Genomic DNA, 27,805 nt, shown 5'->3' on the forward strand with positions numbered 1-27,805 from the left:
AGCTCGCTGACCTGCAGACTCTGCTGCATGCCTATCCCAGGCGCCAGCCTGGGTGCTGAGAGCTGGTGCTCCACCCCCACGGCTCCCCGCTGCCCCTTCTAGCCCATTCTCCACCAGCTGCCAGAGGGCTATAGTAAAAAAACGCAACATACAGTTTACCATCTTAGCCATTTTTAAATGTACAGTTCAGTAGTGTTCAGGATACTTACATTATTGTATAACAGATCTCCAAAAGTTTTCATCTTGAAAAACTGAAGCAATATGTATTAGGTAAAAGCTCTCCTTGTCCCCTTCTCCTTGCCCTTGGCACTCACCGGGCCTCCTTTCTCCTTCTGTGAATTTGACTACACTAAATACCTCATATACGTGGAATCATACAGTGTTTGTCTTTTTATGACTGGCTCCTTTATTTTAATATCTTCAAGGTTTGGATCATTTGACAGAAATTTCTCTTTTTAAGGCTAAATGGTATTCCGCTGTACATATATGCTGCGTTGTGTTTATCCGGTCATTTGTCCATGGACTTTGGGTTCCAGCCACCTTTCTGCTGTTGTGAATAAAGCAGCTATAAACGTGGGTGCGGATATCGCTCTGAGATCCTGCTTTCAGTTCTTTCAGATATATACCCAGAAGAGATAGCTGCATCCATGGTAGTTCTGTTTTTATTCTTTTGATGAGCCTCTCTAGTGTTTTCCAGAGTGGTTGCAACATTTTACAAGATCACCTGTAGCGCAAGAGTGAGACTTTTAAAACTGTAAATCAGATCCATAACTTTCCTGTTGACATCCTTTGTTGGATTCCCATTTTTCTCAGGACCTCAATCCTTCCCAAGACCTCCAGGGTCCTGTGTGGTCTGATCCCAGGTTACCTTTCCTGATTATATTGCGTATCACCCCTATCTCTTCAGAAAACTCTGTCAGATGTTAAACCCACCCTGCTTTTTTTGTTGTAGTTGTTCAGAGCTGTTTATGGTTATTCTTGCCTTTATTTGGAATGCTGTCTGCCCAACTCCTTATATAGAAATTCTCCTACCCTTCAGGATTCAGCTTTTATAACATCATTATAGAAAATGTCCCTTGACCTCCTCTATTGAATAAGTTTTTTTTTCCTTCGTGATCTCTTGGAGAACCTTCACTTTGCCTGGGCTACCTGGTGTTATTTTAGTTATTTTTTAATTCTGTTTTGTCTTTCACTTGTTGTAGAAGCAAAGCTTCATAGAGAACAAATATTGTCTGTCCTGTTCATTATTGGATTCCAGCACCTAATAAACTTACAGATTATCCTACACTCAAGGTTGAAGAAGTCGCGTCCAAATTAAGGTGGGGTAATATTTTTAGACTAAAGAGTGTCATGTTTGGAAAATTTCCCTATAATTGTTAACCTTTCATATCTAGGTAGAATCTTTAAACAGAAGAAAATAAAACACACACAGAAACTGGAAATGTAGCCAAGAACTGAGTGGACCAACGTGGGTCTAAATAGAAGCTGGAGATTGCCTGTGGCTTTTAGAGCACAGTTGGGTTTTTTTTTTGTTTTGTTTTAGTTTTTTGGTTGGCTTTTCTCGTCTCTTCTTTTTATTGATAATGAAGAGGGAACATGCACTAAGTGACCTCTATTAGCCCTGCCAAGTCTAGTTTATGAAAGTCCAAACTGTGTAACAGTGTAATCGTTCAGGCTCCATTCTTGTGGATGATAAACTTATTAGTTATATTTCAGATTTTGAATTGGCTATTTACCCCAAGCAGTTCATTCTTCAAACTTTCCTCAGCTGTGAGTTTCATATCTCAGAGTTTAAGGAGCGGGTGACACGCTTATTTACATTGTAGCATATGCGTGGCATGGATCCCCGGGTGGTGCCCTGGTAAAGAGTCCGCCCACCCATGCAGGAACTCGAAAGATGCAAGTTCCATCCCTGGATTGTGAAGACCCCCTCAAGTAGGAAATGGCAACCCACTCCAGTATTCTTGCCTGGAAAATTCCACGGACAGAGGAGCCTGAAGGGCTACAGTCCCTGGTGTCACGGAGTCGGACATGACTGAGCACACATCACTGACGATGTAAATGGTGATATCCTTTGACTGATACTTCTGTGTCCCAGAATACATTTAATTTTAATCTAACATTCTAACATACCCGTTTAAGGCTCTATATTAAACCCTCTGGAGAAAACAAATGTAAGAACTTGGCTTCACGCATTTTACCATCTGAAGAAGTTATGCTCTGTCATCACTCCTCCCTGACTTTGAACCTACTGGTTTTATTTTTGGGGCCAGTATCCTGGCTGCCTCTTGCCTAATGTCTTTTCAGTCTATAAGAGAAATCACAGGCACCTTATTCTCCAGGAAACTGCCCCTCTCTAGTCCCAAACCTAGGTGAAGTGCGCTTCTAGAGGAACCTGTGAATACACACTTTGGTGTTGTGTTTCATCAATTCTAAGATGTACTTTGAAGTATTTGGCTTTTCTGAAATAAAGATTTCTTGTCAGTGATATCTTCAACTGATTACATTTGTTAGTCTTAGCTACTGAAACGGGAGCTCAGTGAGGAGCAGGACTGTGTTTTACCTCTGTAAAGATTAGCCGTGTCTATCACGGTGCCTCAGCGACTCACTGCAAGGGCTTAATGAAAGGGTGGACAGATGGGAAAACTAGAAATTCAATGATAGAAAGTTTCATTGTGAGAGCAGTACAAACTAGAGATAAAGCACATCTGTTTGAGAAATACCAGGGGAGACTGAAGAAAAATATACGTTTGAACAGAACTTCAGAAAAGAGCAAGGCATTCCCCACTTGTGACATAAGGAGTATTTTTCACGGCAGAAGAAAGAGCATGAGACAGAAAGATGGGAAAGATGAGTAAAACTTCAGAAAAATGTTGCTTGGCTACTTTCAAGGAAATGCAAGTGGGTAAAAGGGCATAAATAGACACAGGATTTTAGAGAGAGTTTGAGTGTGTCATGTTATGGCCAACCATCCATGTTCTATTCTGGAATAGTAGTGAATGACTCAAGGGCTTTCAAGGGTTGAATGGCCAAAGTTGTGCTTAAAGATGTATCTAGGGGTGATTTGTTAAGTGAATTGGTTGGTGGAGATAATATAGATAATAAAACTAGTTACTAAGTGGCTTTCACTCATACAGCAAATATTTGTTCATCACTTATTGAGTACTGGACACAGGTGCCATAGCAATAAATAAACTCAATTGTTATCTTCAAAGATCTTATCATTTATAAAGGCAAACAGTCAAATCAATGAGAAAAAGTATACAATAAAGCGTGTCCTGTATGTGCACATGCTCCATGAGTCCTGACCCCCATCTAGGACTGGGTGCAGACAGGGGAAGTGGGTCGATCAGTGAAGGAAGCCCCTGGGAAGGAGGTATCTGCTTAGCTGAGCCCTGAATGTGAAAGATGACAGAAGGCATCTGAGAGGTGGTAAGTGTAAGGTCCTGGGGGTGATGTATCTCTCTTACTTCCCATTGTAGATAATTCAGAATGGTGGAATGATGGGTTGTGGGGATGAGGTGGGAAAGATGGAAAGGTAGAAGAAGGCAGGTTGGTGTGTCAGGGCAGGGAGAGAGGCCAAAAGTGCCTGGAGAGGGAAGGAGGAGGCAAGTGTGGTATTCTGGAGGGAAGAACCAAGGCCCTGATGGGGCAAAGGGCAATGAAGATGAAAAAAAAAAAAAGAGTCTCTTCTGAAGTAGAATATATTTAACTTATAATAGACTCATGCACTTGGCAGAATGTATTAGGTTGGCCAAAACGTTCCTTTGAGTTTTTCCATAAGATGTTATGGAAAATCTCACACAACATTTTTGGCCAATTCAGTTCAGTCGCTCAGTCGTGTCTGACTCTTTGCGACCCCATGGGCTGCAGCACACCACGTATCCCTGTCCATCACCAACTCCCGGAGTTTACTCAGACTCATGTCCATTGAGTCAGTGGTGCCATCCAACCACCTCATCCCCTGTCGTCCCCTTCTCCTCCCGCCTTCAATCTTTTGGCCAACTCCATGTTAAATCCCTCCTGTGTGCCAGAGGGTTTCTGAGATGACACGAGCTATAGCATCACAATCTTATCGAAATCATCTTGGCCTTGAATATGACATTAGGTGTCATGTCCTGTGAACTGAGTCATGTTGATCTTACTCTAGAAGTCATGAGAAGGGAAGGACGCTGAAGGATCATCTTCTCTGTGTAGCTTTGCATTTGGGTGACTAGGGAAATGGCAGTATCGCCCGCTAGATTATCTCTATTTTCACTTTCTCCCAATCGAATTCTGTGGCTCCACCAGGATAGACGGGAGCTTGCAGACCTTGACGTTTAAAACAAAGGACCAAAGAATCTACCATACACAGAAGAAATGGTTGAGTCAGGGAATAACGAAGCACACAATACCTGAGAGAGAGCGTACAGCGCAGTATTAAAGGCAGGGGTTGTGAAAATAGTGAGCTATGAATCTTAGCTCCTATGCCAGCTGTGTGAACTAACTTACTTAACTTCTGCCTCTCATTTCTTATCTGGAAAATGAAAGAAATCAATAATAACTACTATAAGTTTGATGTAAAAATTAGATGAATAAAATACTTACAAGCACCAATATATACACATGCCACATTGTAGGCATTCATCTGAAAGGTGATACTGCCAGTTTGCAATAAGGCAGAAGAAGAGAAAATGAGAAAACATTCTATGTTTTTTAAATGTGGGGCTTACACCTTAGACACAAAATAGCATCCTACAATTGTGCTTTCAATTGCATGGTCAAGTAACCTAGATTCTCTACAGAAATGACTTCCCAAGAGAAGTATATCTCTTTCGGAGATTGAACCACCATAAGCACGCACAAACTATGAAGCAACTTTGAGGGAATATTAGTATTTTTACAACAGTATTTGATGGCCAAATAATCCTCTTTGGTTAGAACCTGCTGCCAATGAGGCCAGGGTCAAGGCCATTCCTTCTGTCTTTGATCTTACACCTGTTTCATGTTCCAAAGTCACTCAGGGCAGCTTGTCATGAGGGGCTTGGGGACAAAGGCAGATAGTTGAGAACAGCTGGATGGGTCAAGCCCACTTGGGCCACCAGGAGAGAGAGTTTGGGCAGTGGTCCACTTAGACTTGGGCATCTCCCCATGGAGAGCATAGCATTCATGCTTGCTGCAGGGTAATGGGAGCATGTTGAGGGGGAAGAAAAAGAGAATTCAAGCAAAGATCTGTATTATCTAATATGACTAATGTCTGACTCAGAGCTCATGTATTTTTTACTACTGTATCCCCAGCACTTGAAATGTGATTCATATATAATATGCTTGATGACTGCTTTGTTGAATGAATGGATGATGATGTTTCTTATTAGGAAGGGATTTTAGTCTCTCTAGCATCCAAGAGGAAGCTTGTGTCAACAGGCTGTCCAGGAAAACCCAGGAACAGGCACACGGCAGGTCAGAAAGAATCCAGGAGAGTTTCTCATCTTTGGTGGGCAGGTAGCTTAGTCTTGGGGAGTCAGATATGGATGGAAGGGCTGGGGTGGGGGATGCCGACTCCACAGCAGGTTCTGAGGTCCAGAAGCTCAATGGGTCATAAGAGGAGCATGAGTGGGCAGTGGTACATTCACCACTGTGTCTAAGACTCTTCTCTCTGCCCTCTGGGTGAAAGTGATGATCACGGCAGAAGAGGCCAGAAGCCTTGGCCCAGATGGAAACAGTGGTTCAAAGGGTAAGATGTCCTCACATACAGAGGAAAAAAAAACCCAAAAAACTAATCTTAGTGCTTCCCATGTGATGCAAGTACTAAAGAATCTGCCAACGCAGGAGGCTCAAGAGACATGGGTTCAATCCCTGCTTCAGGAAGATCCCCTGGAGAAGGAAGTAGCAACCCACTCCAATATTCTTGCCTGGGAAACTCCATGGACAGAGGAGCCTTGTGGGCCTGGTCCATGGGGGTCACAAAGAGTCAGACACGACTGAGCAGGCACTTGCTCATTTTACTGCAGTGGAGGCAAGGCCTTCTCAACTCAGTCTGCCTCCTTCAGAGGATTTGTACTGAACTATAATGCTGCCCAACCCACTCCAGTACTTTTGCCTGGAAAATCCCATGGACAGAGGAGCCTGGTAGGCTGCAATCCATGGGGTTGCTAGAGTCGGACACGACTGAGCGACTTCACTTTCACTTTTCAGTTTCATGCATTGGAGAAGGAAATGGCAACCCACTCCAATGTTCTTGCCTGGAGAATCCCAGGGATGGGAAGCCTGGTGGGCTGCCGTCTATGGGTCGCACAGAGCCGGACACGACTGAAGCGACTTAGCAGCAGCAGCATAATGCTGCCAAGATGCTTGTGAAAGCAGGGAGAAAACCAGCTCCCATAAAGTGATTAGGCTTAATTGAAAGTGTGTGTATGTGTGTGTGTGTGTGTTGTGACCCTTCTTACTGACTTGCAATGATGGTTGTGTGACGCTGATACAGAAATAGGAAGAGGCTTAGCTTTCCTAATTGTCAATCAGGAGTCAAGCCCTGTGTCAAGACACGTAGACACATCCTCTCATCAATTGCCCATAGCAACACTGTTAGAAGTCTTATTAGCTCTGTTTTACAAATGAGGAATCTGAGTTTCAGAGAACTTCCACACTTTGTCAAAGTTGCATTGCTGATTAGTGGCAAGAACAGAATTTAAACGCAGGAAACGGAGGTGTGGGGAGTTTGCGTCACTTAGCTAAGCGTTGTGCTGAGATAAACGTTTCATCTTTCCTGGGCACCAGGCATCCTGAGCAGAACATGCTTCTAGCCTTCAGCAGTGAACGACTGACTCTCACTTGCAGACGCTGCAGCAATGGTACAGCTGGTGGACTGAGTCAGACAGCAACTGCCCACAAGATCTTACTGCCATGGCTCCTTTCCAGCGGCAGTTATCCCTGGAGAATTACTCAGTGTTTGAAGTTGTGCTTCAAATGGACAAACTAATTGTTGAGTTTGTTCCCAAATCATTGCTTTGATTTCTTGGTAACAAAGCAATTTGACTTCAAGCCCTGTTTCTTCTCAGCTCCCTCTTCTTCATATGTGAGCTGCCAATCATCCTTGCATCCTTCAGCCAAAGACAGCTCAACCAAATTCGTGTAATAAACCTTTTCCAGTGAGAATTTTCCCTCATGGTAAAGCTTGCAGTTCACTGGACCTTCTCCATTACAACAAATTAAATGCTTGATCATATCTTACACACTCTATCGTGTTTACTATTTTTTTTTCTCCAAGTAATATTTGTAGCTCAAAACAATGAAATGAATGATCACGCAGAGATGATCACTGTCAATATAGCGTGCAAGCTTCCAAAGTTCTTCCCTGCTCTGCATACACTTTCAGTTCAGTTCAGTTCAGTCACTCAGTCGTGTCCGACTCTTTGTGACCCCATGAATCTCAGCACGCCAGGCCTCCCTGTCCATCACCAATTCCCGGAGTTTACCCAAACTCATGTCCATCGAGTCGGTGATGCCATCCAGCCATCTCATCCTCTGTTGTCCCCTTCTCCTCCAGCCCCCAATCCCTCCCAGCATCAGGCTCTTTTCCAATGAGTCAGCTCTTTGCATGAGGTGGCCAAAGTATTGGAGTTTCAGCTTCAGCATCAGTCCTTCCAATGAACACCCAGGACTGGTCTCCTTTAGGATGGACTGGTTGGATCTCCTTGCAGTCCAAGGGACTCTCAGGAGTCTTCTCCAACACCACACTTCAAAAGCATCAATTCTTCAGCACTCAGCTTTCCTCACAGTCCAACTCTCTCATCCATACATGGCCACTGGAAAAACCATAGCCTTGACTAGATGGACCTTTTTTGGCAAAGTAATATCTCTGCTTTTTAATATGCTATCTAGGTTGGTCAAAACTTTCCTTCCAAGGAGTAAGCGTCTTTTAATTTCATGGCTGCAGTCACCCTCTGCAGTGATTTTGGAGCCCCCAAAAATAAAGTCTGACACTGTTTCCACTGTTTCCCCATCTATTTCCCATGAAGTGATTGGACCAGATACTATGATCTTAGTTTTCTGAATGTTGAGCTTTAAGCCAACTTTTTCACTCTCCTCTTTTACTTTCATCAAGAGGCTTTTTAGTCCTCTTCACTTTCTGCCATAAGGGTATCATCTGCATATCTGAGGTTATTGATATTTCTCCCAGCAATCTTGATTGGAAGAAGCTTGTGCTTCTTCCAGTCCAGCGTTTCTCATGATGTACTCTGCATATAAGTTAAATAAGCAGGGTGACAATATACAACCTTGACATACTCCTTTTCCTATTTGGAACCAGTCTGTTGTTCCATGTCCAGTTCTAACTGTTGCTTCCTGACCTGCATATAGGTTTCTCAAGAGGCAGGTCAGGTGGTCTGGTATTCCTATCTCTTTCAGAATTTTCCACAGTTTATTGTGATCCACACAGTCAAAGGCTTTGGTATAGTCAATAAAGCAGAAATAGATGTTTTTCTGGAACTTTCTTGCTTTTTCCATGATCCAGCGGATGTTAGCAATTTGATCTCTGGTTCCTCTGCCTTTTCTAAAACCAGCATCTGGAAGTTCACGGTTCACATATTGCTGAAGCCTGGCTTGGAGAATTTTGAGCATTACTTTACTAGCGTGTGAGATGAGTGCAATTGTGCAGTAGTCTGAGCATTCTTTGGCATTGCCTTTCTTTGGGATTGGAATGAAAACTAACCTTTTCCAGTCCTGTGGCCACTTCTGAGTTTTCCAAATTTGCTGGCATATTGAGTGCAGCACTTTCACAGCATCATCTTTCAGGATTTGAAATAGCTCAACTGGAATTCCATCACCTCCACTAGCTTTGTTTGTAGTGATGCTTTCTAAGGCCCACTTGACTTCACATTCCAGGATGTCTGGCTCTAGGTGAGGAATCACACTTTAGTATATTTTATTGTGCCTATCAGGGCTGATACACTGCTCTGTGTGCCCAGCTGCTGGTCTGGGTTTGGAGAATCTCAGGTAAGACTACTTCTTTTATGGTTGTGCTTCCTTAGTTGCTCTAACTTGGGGCTGGTAGAGTAGGGGAAGGAGGAAGTGTCCTTGGTTACTGTCTTCCATGTTATATTTTTTCCTGTTCTCAACTCGTTGGTCCAGAAAGTCACCATACGTGATTGCTTCCAGGTGCCTTATGCTTCAGCCTCGAACAACTCAGTTTCCATGAACCTGCCCCACTTCATTACCTGTGCTGCACCGTGAGCCAGTTTCTCATTTTATGACTCAGAATCTGGCAGGGTGCTGTTCCATAATCAGATCTTTTCTACCCTCCAGACAGGTTTCTTGAGTACATTTTATTTTTAGAATGTGCTAGGTGTGGTGGAATACACAAGAGTCCTAGGAATTTATATCTCCACGAGGTGTAGTTTAGTTCAGAAACATTTCTTAAGCACCTTCAGAGTCCCAGGCAGAATATTTGCTGCTGGTGTTACAATAATGAAGAAGCGTTTATGTTCTCATGAGAGAATCAGATACATTTATGCTTTAAAATAAAATAATTCTCCAGGTTTCAGTTATGTGAACACAGGGAAAGGAAACAGCCGTACCTGTGTGTCCAGTGAAAGCATCCATGAAGACGTCATATATGATTTGAGCTTTCAGGTTGAGCAATAGCCAGGTGAGAGATAATTGGGAAGGTTATTAAAGGAAGAGACGACCTCAAGAACAAAGCATAAGGAGACTTCTGTGGTGGTCCAGTGGTTAAGAATGCACCTTGCAATGCAGGGGACACAGGTTCAATCCCTGGTCCAGGAAAATCCCAAATGCTGGGGAGCAACTAAGGCAGTGAGCCACAGCTACTGAGCCTCTGCACCACACCTAAGTTTCATGCACCACAACGAAGGATCTCACATGACACTATCAAAGATCCTGCGTGCTGCTGACAGACCAACCCAATGCAGCCAAATAAACAAATATTAAAAAAAAAAAAAAAAAAAAGAACAAACCAAAGGGAGGGGATGTGTCTTTCCTCTTTACTGTTGTATCCTTAGTACTTAAAATGACTGGTGCCTAGTAGGTGCTCAAGAAATTCTTGTTTGTTTGTTTTTTTATAAATAAACATTATTTTAAACTATACTCACCATGCTGCATATTGTATCTCCGTGGCTTATTTATTTTTTAACTCGAAGTAAATTCTTGTTAGATTAAAAAATTGAGAGGAGAGTACAGTAGTAGGAGCTGGAATGGTCAGGGCAGGCTGAGTTGAGTGGGGATGGTTTGGGAAAGGCCAGAAGATTTTCAGGCTTGAAGATGACATAAAGGAAGGTTGAAAAGTGCTTTGTGGGGTCAGGAGAGCTGTGAGAGTAGAGCACAGAGTCTACATGTTGTAGAGTCATGGGAAAAGTTGTCATTGCAGGCTTAGGAAAAACTTGAGAATTAAAAAAAAAAAAAAAGCTACATTTTTTTTCCCCTTCAGTTAACTATGTTTTATATTTCCAAACTTTTTGTAATCAAAAATCTAATGTTACAATAGAATAATCATAGCTAACATTAAGGGACCACTTACTAGGTCACAGACACTGTTCTAAGTGGCTTCCATGTATTATCTCCCTTGGGTTTCTCAGAAACTCTATGAAGGCCTAGTTCCATTTTACAGATTAGATTATCAAGTCTCACAGAAGTTGATAAGTTGCCCAAGGCCATGTAGTACATGGTAGAACTGGAAATTGATCCAGACAGCCTCTCTAAAAACTGTACTCTTAGCCACTACTCTATAACTGAGGTTTTGGAAAGTTATTCTAGAATGAGTGACTAAGGAAGAGGAAGTTGAGAGTCATATTTAGAAGCTACAAATGACCGTTCACACTGGTTTCCATTCTGCTGACAGTATTAACAGTCTGAAGAGGTCACTCGTCGGCCTCCTCAGGCTTTATGATGCCAGACCTGCAAAGTACAGAACGTGACAGCTCCAGAAAGGAGAACATTCAGTTTCATCAAGTAGCTACTGTGTGGCAGCCGTGCCGTGTTGCATCCAGTGCTCATATGTCTACCAGACTGATCCTGTCATCCCCAGTTTATAGCTTCAGTCAATTGAAGCTCAGAGATACCAGCAACTTGACAAATGTTGCAAGATTTGAAGTCGTATTTCTAATGCCAGAATTTATGCACATTCCACTGAATTGGGCTGCCTCTTGGACTCAGCTATGTCAGTTTGAAACCCAGCTTTGCCATTTGTTTAACTGTTTGGAGACTCTCTGATCCTGTTTTCTCATTTGGAAAGAGTGATAGTGCCTTCTTTTTCTCAATTCTTGAGCGAGGTACTTGGGCCAATGCTTCTGAGAGTGCTTTGTAAATCATAAATATTGTTGTTTAGTTGCTAAGTCTGACTCTTTGTGACCCCGTGGACTGCAGCCCACCAGGTTTCTCTGTCTGTGGGATTCCCCAGGCAAGAACACTGAAGGGGTTGCCGTTTTCTTCTCCAGGGGATCTTCCTTACTCAGGGATGGAACTAGCGTCTCCTGCATTGACAGATCGATTCTTTATCCCTGAGCCACCAGAGAAGCCCAAAATTGTAAATAGCAACCTGCATATGTGACATTGGGTACAAATTCACTTTACAGTTCCACACCCATCATTTTCCCAAATCATAGGTGTGTGGTCCCATTCTGACTTTTCCAGCGAGCTTAGGCTGTCTAGTCCTATAGTGACCTATGCTGGGAGAGCCTGGCCTCCCCTGGGTGGCTGTGAGTTTTAGGAGATGAAGCTTGCCAAGCTCCATTTCCTGCAACTTCAGTTAACAGCTGGAGGGCAGCACTGAGCTGGAGCAAGTCCTCTCATGATTATTTAAATCATCAGTTCTTTAAAAAGGATCTTAAGATCGGTTAAATATTCATGAAAGCATTCTTCCTGGCAGCTCCTGCATTGTAGGTAATTACAGAGGGTTTAAAATATCTGATGTTGCTTGGAAGCACACAAAGCTCAGTCAGCTGCAAGCTGACAGCTGATTTGTAATTTAATTAACATCCTGGCTTGTCCTGTTCTTTGTGGCAAAAAGTAGGAATGTATTTCCTTTCATTAGTGAGTTTGTTTGAAAAAAATTCAAATAGAGCACCTGGGAGTGCTTTTCATCCCTCACATCAGTCCCTTCACTTACATCCTGCTCCCGTCTTCAAAAAATTCCTCTTTCAAATGTCCTTTGGGTTAGCTGTATTACCAATTGTGGATCACTTCATTTTTTTTGAAGGATAACTTCTCTTGGGGAAGATCTGTGTGGAATCGGTCATCTCTGAGCTTCGACCCACTTTTTTTATCTTTTATTTTATTTATTTTTTAATTGGGGGAAGATTACAATGTGGTATTGGCTTCTACACCACAGCAATGCAAACCATAATTATACATATATCAACTCCTTCCCTTCCCTCCTCCCACCAACCCAGAGCACCGGGCTGGGCTCCCTGTGTTATATAGCAGCTGTCTTATTTTAATGGTAATACATATACGTGGATGCTACTTTCTCTGACCCACTTTTATTAGCTCTTTGAGTGATGGATTTTGCAGAGAGATTTGGCTGCAGACTAATATTTATTCAGTGAGTGTTGGTCGAGAACCTGCCACATAGCAGATAGCAGAGGTGAGTAGTGAACCAAGCAGGCAGGGTGCCAGCCTCCATGGAGGTTTTGATTTAAAGGAGGAAGCAGACAGTAAGTAAATGATCACAGAAAGAAATGTAAATTTAAAATATGATGAGTTTTATGAAAAGTGAATACAGGTACCCTGAAATCCTGGTAAGCAGGAAGCAGTGAGATACACGGAGGGGAATTCCATAATCTAGCGGCCCCCAACCTTTTAGGCACCAGAGACTGTGGTCATGCAAGATAATTATTCCATGGACGGGTGGGGAAGGTGTGGTTTCAGGATGATTCAAGTGCATTACATTTATTGTACACTTTATTTCTATTATTATTATATCAGCTCCACCTCAGCTCATTGGGCATTAGATCCCAGAGTTTGGGGACCCCTGCCCTAATCTGCTCAGAGTAGGAAATGGCAATCTGCTCCAGTGTTCTTGTCTGGGAAATTCCATGGACAGAGGAGCCTGGCAGGCTCTGCATGGGAAACCATGGGAGTGCAAAGTGCTGGACACAACCGAGTGACTGAGCACTGCCCTAATCTGAGAAGTCAGGAGGACTCCTTGAGGAAGTAAAGGGGGAAATTAGGTATTTCTGTCTTGCCTTTCCTCCTCCCATTTTCAGTTCAGTTCAGTTCAGTTCAGTCGCTCAGTCATGTCTGCTCTTTGCGACCCCGTGAACTGCAGCACGCCAGGCCTCCCTGTCCATCACCAACTCCCGGAGTCCACCCAAACCCATGTCCATCGAGTCGGTGATGCCATCCAGCCGTCTCATCCTCTGTCGTCCCTTTCTCCTCCTGCCCTCAATCCTTCCCAGCATCGGGGTCTTTTCAAATGAGTCAGCTCCTCCCACTTTGATCCTCTCTAAATCCCCCTCCTCCAGATTTGCGGTGTCCATGCAACTGTTCTGGAAGAATAGGTTGGGATGGTGGACAGAAATGATGAAAGAGGAAAGAGAACCCTGCTGCAGTCCAAACGCTAGAGACTGTATTTCAAAATAAAGATGCGAATATACATACTAATCTGCTCAATGCATTAAACATTCTTTTATCTTCTCTCTCTCTTTTTTCCTCTTTCTTCTGTCCATGTTTTCCCTCCAGAAGGGAGGCAGTGAATTAGAGAGAGGATGCCAAAGGCATGGTAATGGGGATGAGTCTCAGGTCACAGATTGGCTAGGACATCATGGGAAAAGGAAGGAACTGGAAAAGAGGGCTGGCTAGCTACATACCGCCCAAGTCTCTGGTGAATAAAGTCCCTATAAAGAAACAGCCATTTACTAAGCAAAATATTTTCCTCAAAATAAGATGGTGGAGGCAAGGCCTGGATAAGAATACCCTGTTTTGAAAGATAAACTTACACAGTCTTGAGAAGAAAAGAAAACCCTTTATTTTCATATAATTCATTTTTTGAGACTACTTTCCTCACTCTTTTTTTTTTTTTTTTCTGTTTTCTGAGCTTCACTCACTTCTTTCTTAGAGGTTTATCACTCTGTGCAAGACTGTTATTTATGTTTAACTTTCTAAGTGACTTCGTGCTTCTCTGAAAATCAGTGCTTCTCTTCTACACATTTTTAAAGCTGAGAGACTTCTTCCAGTGGCAGTATGCAGTCAGCCAGGTCTACTGAGCACACGCTATGTGGCCCTTGTTCTGGCCTGAGGCTCCGCAGGAGACAAAGACAGATGGCAGAAGTTCCTGGCCTCAAAGAACCATAGATTACTCAGGGGGAGTTAAGTCTTGACACAAAGGATGCTATCTGTTGCTATATTAACAGAAGGCAAGAAGCCAAGAGGTTTTGAGCATTTACTAAATGTCGGGCTTTGTGTACGAAGCTGTAATCTTGCCTTAAGTTTATACCTGCTTCGCAATGTTGCTGTCAGTCTTAAATGGGATGCTTTGTATAACACTCTTTGTTTTTTTTTGTTTTGTTTTTTGTTTTTTTTTTATTTTTTTTATTTTTTTAATTGTATTTTATTTTTAAACTTTACAATATTGTATTAGTTTTGCCAAATATCGAAATGAATTCACCACAGGTATACCTATGTTCCCCATCCTGAACCCTCCTCCCTCCTCCCTCCCCATACCCTCCTTCTAGGTCGTCCCAGTGCACCAGCCCCAAGCATCCAGTATCATGCATCGAACCTGGACTGGCGACTTGTATATACTCTTTGAAAAGTACACAACATTTACTATCTTAGAGTTGGACCTTAAAGAAGACTGAGTGCTGAGGAACTGATGCTTTTGACTTGTGCTGTTGGAGAAGACTCTCCAGAGTCCCTTGGACAGCAGGGAGATCCAACTAGTCCTTCCTAAAGGAGTCATCCCTGAATATTCATTGGAAGGACTGATGCTGAAGCTGAAGCTCCAGGACTTTGGCCCCTAATGTGAAGAGCCGACTCACTGGAAAAGACCTTGATGCTGGGAAAGATTGAGGGCAGGAGGAGAAAGAGGTGACAGAGGATGAGATGGTTGGATGGCATCACCAGCTCAACGGACATGAGTTTGAGCAGTCTCTGGGAGATAGTAAAGGATAGGGAAGCTTGGTGTGCTTCAGTTCATGCGGTCACAAAGAGTTGGGCATGTTTGAGTGACCAAACAACAAAGGCACTTTCACACACTTCCCTTTCAAGAGCACACAAACATATTCTGGTTCTCATGGCATTTGACTTGTTTCTGTCTCTCGTCAGAACAGTGCCAGCTCCTGCAGCCAGGGGGAAGCAGAGCACTTTTTATTGCAGAAACAGCTCTAGACTCAGGATTTTATTTATGAGGCCTTGAAAAATTTGTGACTTCTCCCTCAGCTATTATACACCTTGCCCATGTAGCATCATCTTCCAAACCTTGCAGAACCTCCCAGGGATGGACCAGATGCTTGCAGGAACCTGCGTTGGAATCCTGGGAAACTCAGGATGGTTCTGACTCACACAGGCCTCAACAGAATGCAGTGAGCAGAATTTGATCCAGTCGTGGCCATCCACGTGGGAGGGCCCAGTGGCAGAATAAGAGTTCCAGTATGATTGCATGATGATTCAGCTGGGAGGGCTGTTTCATCAGGTTGATCATATTATTGCTCAGATGACTTAAGTCTACTTACTTCAGTTAATGTCACATTCATCAGTTTCTATATGCCTTACTATGGTCCACTGGAGATTGAGATGACTATCACTCTGATACTGAACAGGGTTCTTGGCCTTCCCTAATCAACAGAAATTGACAAGAGGCCAGACCAGAAGTTCAGCCAAGGCTTTCTCAGGGCTCTTGTGCCAGCTTCCCAGGTGGCACAATGGTAAAAACCAACCCCTGCCAAGCAGGAGAAACAAGTTCATTCCCTGGGTTGGGAAGATCTCCTGGAGTAGGAAATGGCAACCCACTCCAGAAAATTCCATGAACAGAGGAGCCTTGTGAGCTATAGACCCTGGGGTCAAGAGTCAGACGTGACTGAGCGACTAAGCACAGGAGCAAAATCAAGTAAAAGGTTTGGTTGTTTGCTCCCTCGATAGGGGCAAGCTACTTCCTTACATGTGATAAGGGTAGGGATGTGTCCAGGGGTTGAGCTGGGGCAGTGGCTGAGATGGTTGGCCCACCCCTTTGTGGAGTTGAGTGCAGAGGGGCACACACAATACCCTGTTTTTTTCCCAGACACCCAGTTTTTTGACTCCTAGCTCTTCAGAAATGGCAGTTGTTTTTTTTTTTTTTTGGTCTTTGTATCTTTTGTCCCATGCACACAGTTGTTTTTAGTTCCATATAGTCTTTGTATATTGTAGCTCGAGGAGAGGTAAGTCCAGGTACAAGCTTTGCAAAACTGCAGCAGAGGGTCCCAGGCCCCAGGCCTGTCTCAACTCCGTCTCTGCTCAGAAGTGCTCATGGGCTAGTAGGAGAGACAGACACACAGACAGGTCACTGTGGTTTGCTGCTGCTGCTAAGTCGCTTCAGTCATGTCTGACTCTGTGCGACCCCATAGATGGCAGCCCACCAGGCTCCCCCATCCCTGGGATTCTCCAGGCAAGAACACTGGAGTGGGTTGCCATTTCCTTCTCCAATGCATGAAAGTGAAAAGTGAAAGTGAAGTCACTCAGTTGTGTCCGACTCTTAGCGACCCCATGGACTACAGCCCACCAGGCCCTCTGTCCATGGGATTTTCCAGGCAAGAGTACTGGAGTGGAGTGCCATTGCCTTAGAGCTGTTATTTAATAGCAGGAAAGTGTGAAGAACCCTCAGTTCAGTTCGGTTTAGTTGCTCAGTCCTCTCCGACTCTTTGAGACCCCATGAACTGCAGCATGCCTGTCCTCCCTGTCCATCACCAACTCCCAGAGTTTACTCAAACTCATGTCCATTGATTCTGTGATGCCATCTAGCCATCTCATCCCCTGTTGTCCCCTTCTCCTCCTGCCTTCAATCTTTCCCAGCATCAGGATCTTTTCCAAGGACTCAGTTCTTCACATCAGGTGACCAAAGTATTGGAGTTTCAGCTTCAGCATCAGTCCTTCCTATGAATATTCAGGACTGATTCCTTTTGGATGGACTGGTTGGATCTCCTTGTAGTCCAAGGGACCCTCAAGAGTCTTCTCCAACACCACAGTTCAAAAGCATCAATTCTTGGGCACTCAGCTTTCTTTATAGTCCAACTCTCACATCCATACATGACTACTGGAAAAACCATAGCTTTGACTAGATGGACCTTTGTTGGTAAAGTAATGTCTGTGCTTTTTAATATGCTGTCTAGATTGGTTGGTTATAACTTTTCTTCCAAGGAGCAAGCGTCTTTTAATTTCATGGCTGCAATCACCATCTGCATTGATTTTGGAGCCCCCAAAAATGAAGTCTGTCACTGTTTCCACTGTTTCTCCATCTATTTGCCATGAAGTGATGGGACCAGGTGCCATGATCTTAGTTTTCTGAATGTTGAGCCTCAGGCCAACTTTTTCACTCTCCTCTTTCACTTTCATCAAGAGGCTGGGAGCCTAAAGGACATCCTTTGAACCTTAACAGTTGGTCAGAGTATGTGTCTGAAAGAGAATGACATTCAGTCTTATTATCTAGGACCTGAAAAAATTTGCCTGAGGAAGGAAACCAGGGGTGGAAGTTAAATTTCAGAATGGGGAAGGGCATGGGATTCCAGAAATGAGGGACAAAATGAGCTACAACAGGGAACATAAATTATTTTAGGGAAGAACATAAATTCTTCTCTGGCCTGAGCACTTCTGCCTGGTTCCCATTGGAGCTAGGAGAGAACATAGAATTGGTTTACAAAAGTTCTGTTGTCCCAGAGGGCCCTCCAGTGGGCTGAGCTGAGGGGAGGAAAAGAAGAAGGCACGTACATCAAAGCAGAGGCCTTCCTCAGTGACCCTCCTTCTAAAGAAAATGCAGAAACCCTCAAAGTTGCCCAGTCTGGCATCAATGACTAAGAGACAAGCCCTGGAATGAGAGAGGACTCAGAGTTGCCCAGAACATTGGCACTGATTCTTTTTATTTTTTTGTTGTTATTGGAATATAGTTGCTTTATAGTGCTGTGTTAATTTCTGCTGTACAGCAAAGTGAATCAGCTATATGCGTACATGTATCTACTCTTTTTTGGATTTCCTTCCCATTTAAGTCATGACAGAGCACTGAGCAGCCATAACCACTGTGCTGTACAGCAGGTTCTCATTAGTTATCTGTTTTATACATAGAGTGTATATGTGTCAACCCCAATCTCCCAATTCATCCCAACCCCCTTTCCTCCTGTGGTGCCCATGTGTTTGTTCTCTATGTCTGTGTCTGTATTTCTGCTTTGCAAATATTGATAAGTTCATCTGTATAGAGCCGGTTCTTAAATCAGGATTTGACCTCTTGCAGAATGGTTTAATCTATCTCCCTTGTCAGATGACTCTTGAAGATTTCCTGATAGTTATATTTCCTGAAGATATTATTAGTCTCTTAAGATCTTGGAGTCCTAATTAGTTTAGAAGAATATTTAAGTGAAGTGCTCTAGCTCCAGAGTCAGACTTGTGCTTGAATCCTGGTTTGCTTGGTATGTAAGCTTGGAAAAAATGCCCATCTGACCAAGCCTGAGGGGATGGAAATTGTAACACCAATCCCCCAGATGTAATGATGTGTGTAAAGCATTTAGCATAGTTCCTGAAACATGAAAATGGAAGTTGCTCAGTCATGTCTGATTCTTTTTGACACCATGGACTGTGTAGTCCATGGAATTCTCCAGGCCAGAGTACTAGAGTGGGTAGCCTTTCCCTTCTCTAGGGTATCTTCCCATCCCAGGGATTGAACCCAGGTCTCCTGCATTGTAGGTGAATTATTATTAATGGTTTTAATATTACCATTCATGTTAGAATTAGTATTTTTGTTAATAATGTTAATATTAATAGTAGTCTTAGTAGTACAGAAAAACCTTTTTTTTTTTGGTACAGCTGAAGTTAAATCTAAGCAGAGAGATTCTTCCAAATCATATCAGAAGGATTCCTCTGGAGGCTAGTGTTTGAGTTAAACATGGCACCTCTTACTGGTTCTTGTCATCTTTTGCTTAGTCATCTCTTGGAGAAAACTGGAAAAATAAAGGAGGAGGACCACTTGTCTGGTACCAAGAGGAGTATTGTTTAGGTCTCTTGTTGTTCAGTCACTAAATCGTGTCTGACTCTTTGCGACCCCATGGACTGCAGCACGCCAGGCTTCCCTGTCCTGCACTATCTCCCAGAGTTTTCTCAAATTCATGTCCACTGAGTTGGTGATGCCACCCAAGCATCTCATCCTCTGATGCTCCCTTATCCTCCTGTCCTCAATCTTTCTCAGCATCAGGGTCTTTTCCAGTGAGTCGTCTCTGCATCAGGTGGCCAAAGTATTGGAGTTTCTGCTTTAGCATCAGTGCTTCCAATGAATATTCAGGGTTGATTTCCTTCAGGATTGACTGGTTGGATCTCCTTACAATCCAAGGAACTCTCAAGAGTCTTCTGTAACACCACAATTGAAAAGAATCGGTCCTCAATTCTCAGCTTTCTTTATAGTCCAATTGTCACATCCATACATGGCTGCTGGAAAAACCATAGCTTTGACTAGACGGACCTTTGTCGGCAAAGTAGCGTCTCTGCTTTTTAATATGCTGTGTAGGTTAGTCAAAGCTTTTCTTCCAAGGAGCAAGTTGCTTTTAATTTCATGGCTACAGTCACCACATGCAGTGATTTTGGAGCCCAAGAAAATAGTCTCTCACTGTTTCCCCTGTTTCCCTATCTATTGCCATGAAGTGATGAGATCAGATCCCATGGTCTTAGTGTTCTGAATGTTGAGCCTCAAGCCAACTTTTTCACTCTCCTCTTTCACTTTCATCAAGAGGATCTTTAGTTCTTCTTTACTTTCTGCCATAAGGGTGGTGTCATCTGCATATCTGAGGTTATTGATATTTCTCCCAGCAATCTTGATTCCAGCTTGTGCTTTATACAGCCTGGCATTTCTCATGATGTACTCTGCATATAAGTTAAATAAGCAGGGTGACAATATACAGCCTTGTTGTACTCCTTTCCCGATGTAGAACCAGTCTATTTTTCCATGTCCAGTTCTTACTGTTGCTTCTTGACCTGCATACAGGTTTTTCAGGCGGCAGGTAAGGTGGACTGGTATTCCCATCCCTTTCAAGAATTTTCCAGTTTGTTATGACCCACACAGTCAAAGGCTTTGGCATAGTCAATAAAGCAGAAGTTTCTATTATCATTCTAGATCCTCTTTCAATCTGGAACGCCTCAGAGCTGTTGATTACCTATTTCTCTGTTTACACTCAGTAAAACTCAGTTTTTACTCAGTAATACAGTTGTTTACACAAAACTCAGTTTACAGTCAGTAATATGGTTATCACTGTGCATGTGACTTAGCTGTACATATGTATTATATACTCAGTAATTTGTGGCCTTCTCAAGGTAAAGAACTGGTTCACATTCAGTTTGGGTTCTTAGCATATATAACTGAAAGGAAAGATGTGGTGAGAGATATATAATTCTTAAGAATCTGATATCCTTTAAGATTGTGTCAGTCCAATGATGTGGTCTGTTTTTGCTTAAGCCCGAGTTGACAATGTTTCACAATGAAAGAGGTTGCATTCAGGAGCCAGAATTACTTGGTAGCTTGAGTAGGTTATACCCAACTCATCAATTTGTTTAATTGTCAGTCATAACTTTATTCAATAAATAGTTATTGAGCATATGTGCCAGGCATTTGGTTAAAGGACTGCAGATATGGGGGTAAACTACACCCAAATGGCCCCTGTTCTTGCAGAACCTTATAGTGCAATGTAAAAACTCCAAACATACACAATCATATAGCATGATAAAAGCTGTGATTTGGGGAGTATAGGCAGCTATGGGAACACCCACAAAACCTCAGATTTGTGTTTCATGAAAGCTTCTGAGAAAAGGTAATGTCAAGATTGAGTCCAGAGGATCAATGAATGTTAAGATGAACAATTTTTACTAATAAAGCATTAATTGAGCATCAAGATTGAGTTTACAGTCTAATTTAAGCCTGTTCACTCTTCAAATTGGGTCTTAATTTTATGAAAATAATTAAATAAGTTATTTACAGTACCATGTAAATTTAACCAAGTTTATTATCTGTGTCCTGATTTATTCTGCCAAACAATTCAGTGAGATGTATATTTTTATGAATGAAATCTTTCTCTATACCAGCTGAATCTTACTGCAAGAATCTTTGAGGAGCTTCTATAATCAGTTTAACTTTGCAAAGTTTTACTTTTGGTGTTCTTGGATATTTAGGTTGTAGAACACAAGCACGTCCTGGCTGTGATGAGTGACATGAATATGGCTTTACATATGTTAAAGTTTTTAAAGCTTAAAAAATTCCTCACAAAACTAAAAATGGAATTGCCATATGATCTAGCAATTCCACTTCTGGGTATCCCTCCAAAATAATTGAAAGCATAGTTCCAAACATGTTTTTGTAAATGCATGTTCATAACAGCTTTACCCTCAATAGCCAAGAGGTTGAAGCAACCAGCAGCTCATCTACAGATGGATGAAGAAACAAAATGTGGTGTATACATACAATGGGATATTATTCAGCCTTAAAAAGAAGGAAATCCTGTCACATGCTACAATATGGAGGACACTTGAAGGCATTAAGAAGTAAGCCCGTCATGAGAAGCAAACATCATGTGATTCCACTGATACAAGGTGGAATTGTCAAATTCATAGAATAGCCAAATTTATATAAACAGAAAGTAGAATGGGGGTTGGCAGTGGCTGTAGGTGAGAAAATACTGAGTTGTTTAATGAGTAACGAGTTTCAGTTTTGCAAGATGATATCTGAAGATGGGTTGCACGTCAGTGTGAATAAACTTAATATTACTGAACTTTACACATAAAAGGGGCTTCCCTAGTGGCTCAGATGATAGAGAATCTGCCTGCAATGCAGGAGACCTGGGTTGGATTCCTGAGTCGAGAAGATCCCCTGGAGAAGGGAATGGCAACCCACTGCAGTATTCTTGCCTGGAAAATTCAATTGACAGAGGAGCCTGGATGGCTACAGTCTGTGGGATCACAGAGTCAGACACAACTGAGCAACTAACACACTTTCATATGCTTAAAACAGTTCAGATGGCAAATTTTATGTGTATTTAACAATTTTTTAAATAATCCTTTAAAATTGGAGGTAATGATGTGTTTATGTTTATTCCATAGTCTTGTGGTAAGAGCGGTGAGATACAGGAGTTCAGCACTAGTAGGGACTCAGCTCATGTAGTGGTGTTGGGGGCCACTTATCAGGACGAAAGGAAGCTTGAGCTCTGTCACGTGGTCAGTGGGAGCCACTAAAGTGTTTTAAAGAGAAAGACTCTGTCACTGTGAGATTCAGAAAGCCAGCCCCTTGTCATATGTACAGCAGCCATCCTCAACCATTTTGGCACAGGGACCAGTTTTGTGGAAGACATTTTTTCGCTGGGCTGGGGTGGGGCGGGGATGGTTTCAGGATGATTCAAGCACATGACCTGATTATCCTGCCGCTGATCTGGCAGGAGGCGGCGCTCAGGCAGTAATACAAGCGATGGGGGGCAGCTGCAAACACAGATGACGCTTCACGTGCTCGCCGGCCGCTCACTTCTGTTGTGCGACCCCGTTTTCAACAGTCCATAAGACTGCTATTTGTTCGTGGCCCGAGGGTTGGGGACCCCTGTTGGCCAGGATGTATGGGAAGGGGCAACCTCAGCAGCAGTCTGTCCAGTCCAGAGGCTGGTGCTGTGGTCCAGCTGAGAGCTGCAAACCCGAACGTGGGCAGTGGTTCACGGAGGTGGTGGGAGATGAGGACCGAGTAGGCTCAAGAGCTATCAGACAGTAATGAGGTAGACTCAGTGATTTATTGAACTGGCAGATGGCAGGGGGTGAAAGAGAGGATGGAGACTCACTGACTCCTACTTTTCTGGCTCGGGGGATCGCAGAGATGGCAGTGCCTCCCAGAGAGAGAACTGAAGAGGGGGCAGGAGTGGTGGAGGGGCTGTAGGCTGAAAGCCAGAGACACTAAACTGGGCATGTGTATGACATTATTCCACTTCTAGCAAACACCACATAACTGATCCAGAATGAATATTAAGCTTGATTCATGTTTCTAAGTCAGATGGCCTTCCCAAATTATTTGTAGAGTTAAGAAAATAAAAGTATGGTATTTTGTAATGCACAGGAATGTTCTACCCTCATTTTGTTGTCTGTCCTCCATAAAGTGCTTTTTTTTTTTTTTAACCAAACTGCTGTAGGCTTGGATTTCATCTCCTTTTGGGAATGGGGGCCGGGGGAGCTTTATGAGAGTAGAAAGAGGATTCAGATTCCGATTATCTGGACAGGATCCTGGCTCTCATGACCAGTATGTAGGGGGTCCTGGACAAGTCTCTTAACCTCTCTAAATGTCAGTTCTCTCATAAGTAAAATGGAGCATCACAGATAAGAAGAATTGGAATGAAAGAAATAAATGAGAGTCCTCTGCAAACTGCTTCATGATATTGTCAGCTGTAATTTTTGTTTTGAAACTGATATTAAGCTGGGAACACTGTGGAAAGCCTCCCTGGAAAATAAAAGTAATGATGATCAACTTCTGAGTAAGAATGGACTTGAGATTGAATTGCCAACCTTTAGTGGTTCCTCTTGTTACTGTCAGTTTATGAGTCAGCTGGAGAGCTGATGTTTAAGAAATCATATTTTTCACCTAAAAATGAGAGAAACATAAGCATGATTTTGTAAGAAAATGTGTTGTTTGTAACTTGATATGATAATAGTAGCTGTTGGTGATGATAATAAAGGGGTACCGGGAAATGGTAGGCATTACAGGTAAACCTGTTGTGTTATATCAATATTTGGACCTCTGCCCCTGATTACCCCTTTGCCATTCACAGGGAACAAAGGAAAAACAAGGCAAACTAACATTTTCTTAGCTTGGTTGCATGTGGGATATAGAGTGTTCCCTTTTTTCTCTCCCAAGTAGACTAATAGCCATGAAACAGTGAGACTCTAACAGTGGGGTAGGTCTGAAGGAAATGGGGTGAGAAGCAAAGAGAGACAGAAGAAGGGGACACCCAGGCCAAGGCTGGAGATGGAGACTGACCCATGGCCCTGTCTACCCTCCACAGAGCATGCCTTGTCCTGGCCCTTTTCTCTCTCTGCCAGCTTCCTTTGCTGTGCTTGGAAGACCCAGAGGAGGGCCTTACTGTTGACAGAGGATGCTCTTACTATTACAGGCATGTGGAAAGAAGATGACAAAGAGCAAAAGGGACCAAGAGAGAAGGAACAATTATCTGTTTTCCTTCAGGGAATCCTCTCAATATAATACAGGCAGATTTTTTTTTTTTTTTTTTTGGCCTTCATTTTTAAGTTCTTTAAACGAAAGCTCCATCTTTGGAAATTGTGAACCTTTGTCCTAGAATCTAACTAACCCAAATCAACGCTCCTCCTTCTTGGATATGAAAGGAAGAAAATATTCTTTCTTCGGAGGCCAATACAAACAATGCAGGTGGCAGAAATTTTCCCTTATTTCCTAGAGAACATACAACTTTCATGCTTTCGGAATCAAAATTAGATTCCCCGACCGGCTGCATCAGAATTCTGTCTTCTTGCTCTGCACTTTTTTTTTTTTTAATTTTCCATCCATGGCCTACAATTTTTAGCACATATTTAGCTATTCTGATCCTTTGGAGGGATACCTCCTCACCTGCTTAGGTAAATTGTCTCAGTGTCATTTGTTATCACGCTTCTATGTTTTATAAACAGAGAATAGTACATTAAAGGCAAAGACCAGTCATCAGCATTGCTTGGCATTGATGGTTGGTTCGATGTGGCTTGCTGTTGACCTAGTTTGTGGTGCCTACCCAAAGGGGCTGCAGCAAGGTCTGTTGGGTGATGTCAGCCATAGGTGAGCACTGTGCCCTGTGCATGAAGTGAGAACGTGAAGTTCAGAACGGTACCTTTTGCAAACACTCATGCTTTTTTTCTTTGTCTTTTCTCCTAGAAGTATCGCTATCAAGATGAGGACGCTCCACACGATCATTCCTTACCTCGACTGACCCACGAAGTGAGAGGCCCTGAACTGGTGCACGTGTCAGAAAAGAACCTGTCTCAGATAGAAAATGTCCATGGATACGTCCTGCAGTCTCACATCTCTCCTCTGAAGGTCAGTTCTATTGCTCTTAGACTTGGTGGCAGGGGATGGTATGCATTGCTAAGGGAGGTGTCTGCTGGCTTAAGTGGGACTCTTTTAAAATACTACGGTGGGACATGGTTGCCAAAGGGTCTTTCTATGGTTTGGAGGTTTACCTGGAATTCCTGACATAGGACAGTTACTCTTACTGTTATTTGTTTAAGTGTCTGGAAAATCCTTTTAGTTTCTGCAAATGGGCTAAGGAGAGACCAAACACTGACAAACTGAATGGGAAGATACACGGATCCGTGTATTTACAGAGCCCACAAGGACATCAAGATTTCGTTCAAATTGTATTTCTCCCTCTATTTGCTTGGCTCCAGATAACTATAACATGATGACACCTAGTAATTGCCTTACCTTACAGACTAAAAAAGAATCTGTGAGTTGGTTCATCAACAGCTCTATTTTATAATTCTTTCTATTTGGTGTCATACTTTTCTGATGCTTTCTACATTTTTTTTTTTCTTAGATTTAAACCAATTTTTTGGTAAGTGCTATTTTGACAGGAAGGGACAATGAAATGAGAGTTAAGAAATTTCTGTGTTCCTTGGTTACAGTTTACTGGGTCATTAGCTTTGCTGATGCTATGGGATTTTGTGTCTTGGGTAAAAGCTTATAAATGTTGATTAAAGTCAATTAAAGGGAAAATGGAACTAGAATCAATGATGTAATGGGAGCGAACTTAAATGTAAAACAAAACAAACAAAAAAAACTATCACATAGCCCCTTGATATTGCTAAAGACTTTTTATTTTGTGAGCTAGAACGCTCACTTCACTGGCACTTTCATACAGCTGCTTGCAGTAAAAAATGTAGCCATGAAAGTTTCCCTGATGCCTTCTGGGATCTTATTATACCTTCCAAAACATCAGAGAAAGGCTATATTATGTTTAATATAGTTCCAAAATTTGGTATATTTTAAGTACCTTGGCAGCCTAAACCTGCATTATTAAATGAACTAGTTCTGGTTACCACACATTAGAATATTGGGCTAATTATCACATTCCAGTCAATATTTAATATTTTGCTGTTGAAACTCATTGTTCATTTCTTCCCAGAAAGAAAAGAACTCTTTTCCAAGGAATTTTCTTTGGAAATCACTGATGGATGGGAATAGGCATGGTCAGCCAGGAGAAGAGGAGATAAAAGCATAGGGAACAGAGATTTACCTTCTCATACTTAGGGCTGTCATGTAGGAATCATGATATCGGTGGGTGTAAGCACAACCACTGTGTATAATTAATAGGAATGTATATTTGGGATCATTATAAGACCACAACTTGTCAACTAGTGCTACCTCCAAAAATGCTGTTTTGTAAATTAGGAGTTGCCTGTCCCTACCACTCCAGTGTTCTTGCCTGGAGAATCCCAGGGACAGTGGAGCCTGGTGGGCTGCCGTCTATGGGGTCGCACAGAGTCGGATACGACTGAAGCGACTTAGCAGCAGCAGCAGAAACCTTCCAGGCTTGTCTGATGACCTAGAGGTGATACAGAGGAAAGGACTCCTTCTTCAGCAGGAGAATGCACAAAGTTGTCTCTAAGGGTTTGGTCTAACTGTAGAAATCAGTGATTTCACTCCAGGGTCAGATGAATCCCTTCCTGCTTTAAGCATCTTTCATCTTTGCAAAAAAAAAAAAAAAAATTGCTCATCCTGAATCAGTACTGACCAGTGTAAACTGAGAAAGGGCAAAGCTGGGAGACTGGACTGCGCAGAGAGGAGTTGCACTTCAGATGTTTTTCTAACTGGATGAAAGAATCCCTGTAAGACCCTCCATGAAGCCTCCCCTCCTTTCAGTCCTCCCAGCTTGCCTTTTCCCTCTTCCTACCACGTTCTTTTCTAATCAGCTCTAAAGCAGAGTTCCCAATGGCTTTAAGATGAGAAGGATGATGGAGGCTAGTCTAAAGCTAATCTGGCAACAGTAAAAAAAAATATATATATATATATATATATGAACAAAATAATTAAAGGACTATCAGATCTTCATTTTGTATGTTACATATTTAGCATGTACTTGATAATCTAATTACTGAACATCTGCAGTTTGGGGGATTATACCATGTGTAATGGTGCTTCATGCCTCATTTGGAAAATGTCTATTCAAGTTGAAGGCAACTTATTTTTTTGCTGAAGATCATCTCTCAGATAAAAAGGGATCTTTCCTCTCTCCCCTTTATCTCTTGACTCCAGGAATCTCAGAGTTCAATGTTTTCCACTTTGGTTGTTTTCTTCAGTTTTATTTTGTTTCAGTTGCTCCCTTCTATCTTTTTTCTTACTATGTTCTTTATTTATTTTTCTTGTGTTCATGGTTTTACTTTAGTGATGTCTTTTGCTGAAGATTTCTCACATCAGTTTTAAAAGTAGCCACCTGTGAATAATAAACCTCTGATATGAAACATCAAGGTTAGAATAGGCTTTTTTTTCCTTTTTGGAATGACCAGCTAAGCAGTGTGGCCCCCCCAGTGTATTGTAAAGAGAATGGAAAGGTGACCTCATCCAGGCTTCTGCACCCAGCCTACCAGTTAGCTATTTTGGGGCCAGGAGGTTTCCATCATGACCCTCTAGAGT

At 42.5% G+C, this 27,805-nt stretch overlaps 1 protein-coding gene across 20 annotated transcripts in view; it reads left to right on the forward strand.

The window, feature by feature from the left end:
• The window catches only part of DLG2 (discs large MAGUK scaffold protein 2), a 2,352,634-nt gene that overhangs the window by 1,122,331 nt on the left and 1,202,498 nt on the right, over nt 1-27,805 (forward strand). For 19 of the 20 annotated variants that reach the window (XM_045165939.1, XM_045165926.1, XM_045165927.1 and 16 more), the window contains one exon: nt 25,049-25,210. In XM_045165939.1, the coding sequence (XP_045021874.1) occupies nt 25,049-25,210 (162 nt within the window). The remainder of the gene's footprint in view (nt 1-25,048; nt 25,211-27,805) is intronic. The other variant, XM_045165929.1, reaches the window with a different exon arrangement.

Source organism: Bubalus bubalis, chromosome 5 (genome assembly GCF_019923935.1).
Source record: "Bubalus bubalis isolate 160015118507 breed Murrah chromosome 5, NDDB_SH_1, whole genome shotgun sequence".
Lineage (NCBI taxonomy): Eukaryota > Metazoa > Chordata > Mammalia > Artiodactyla > Bovidae > Bubalus > Bubalus bubalis.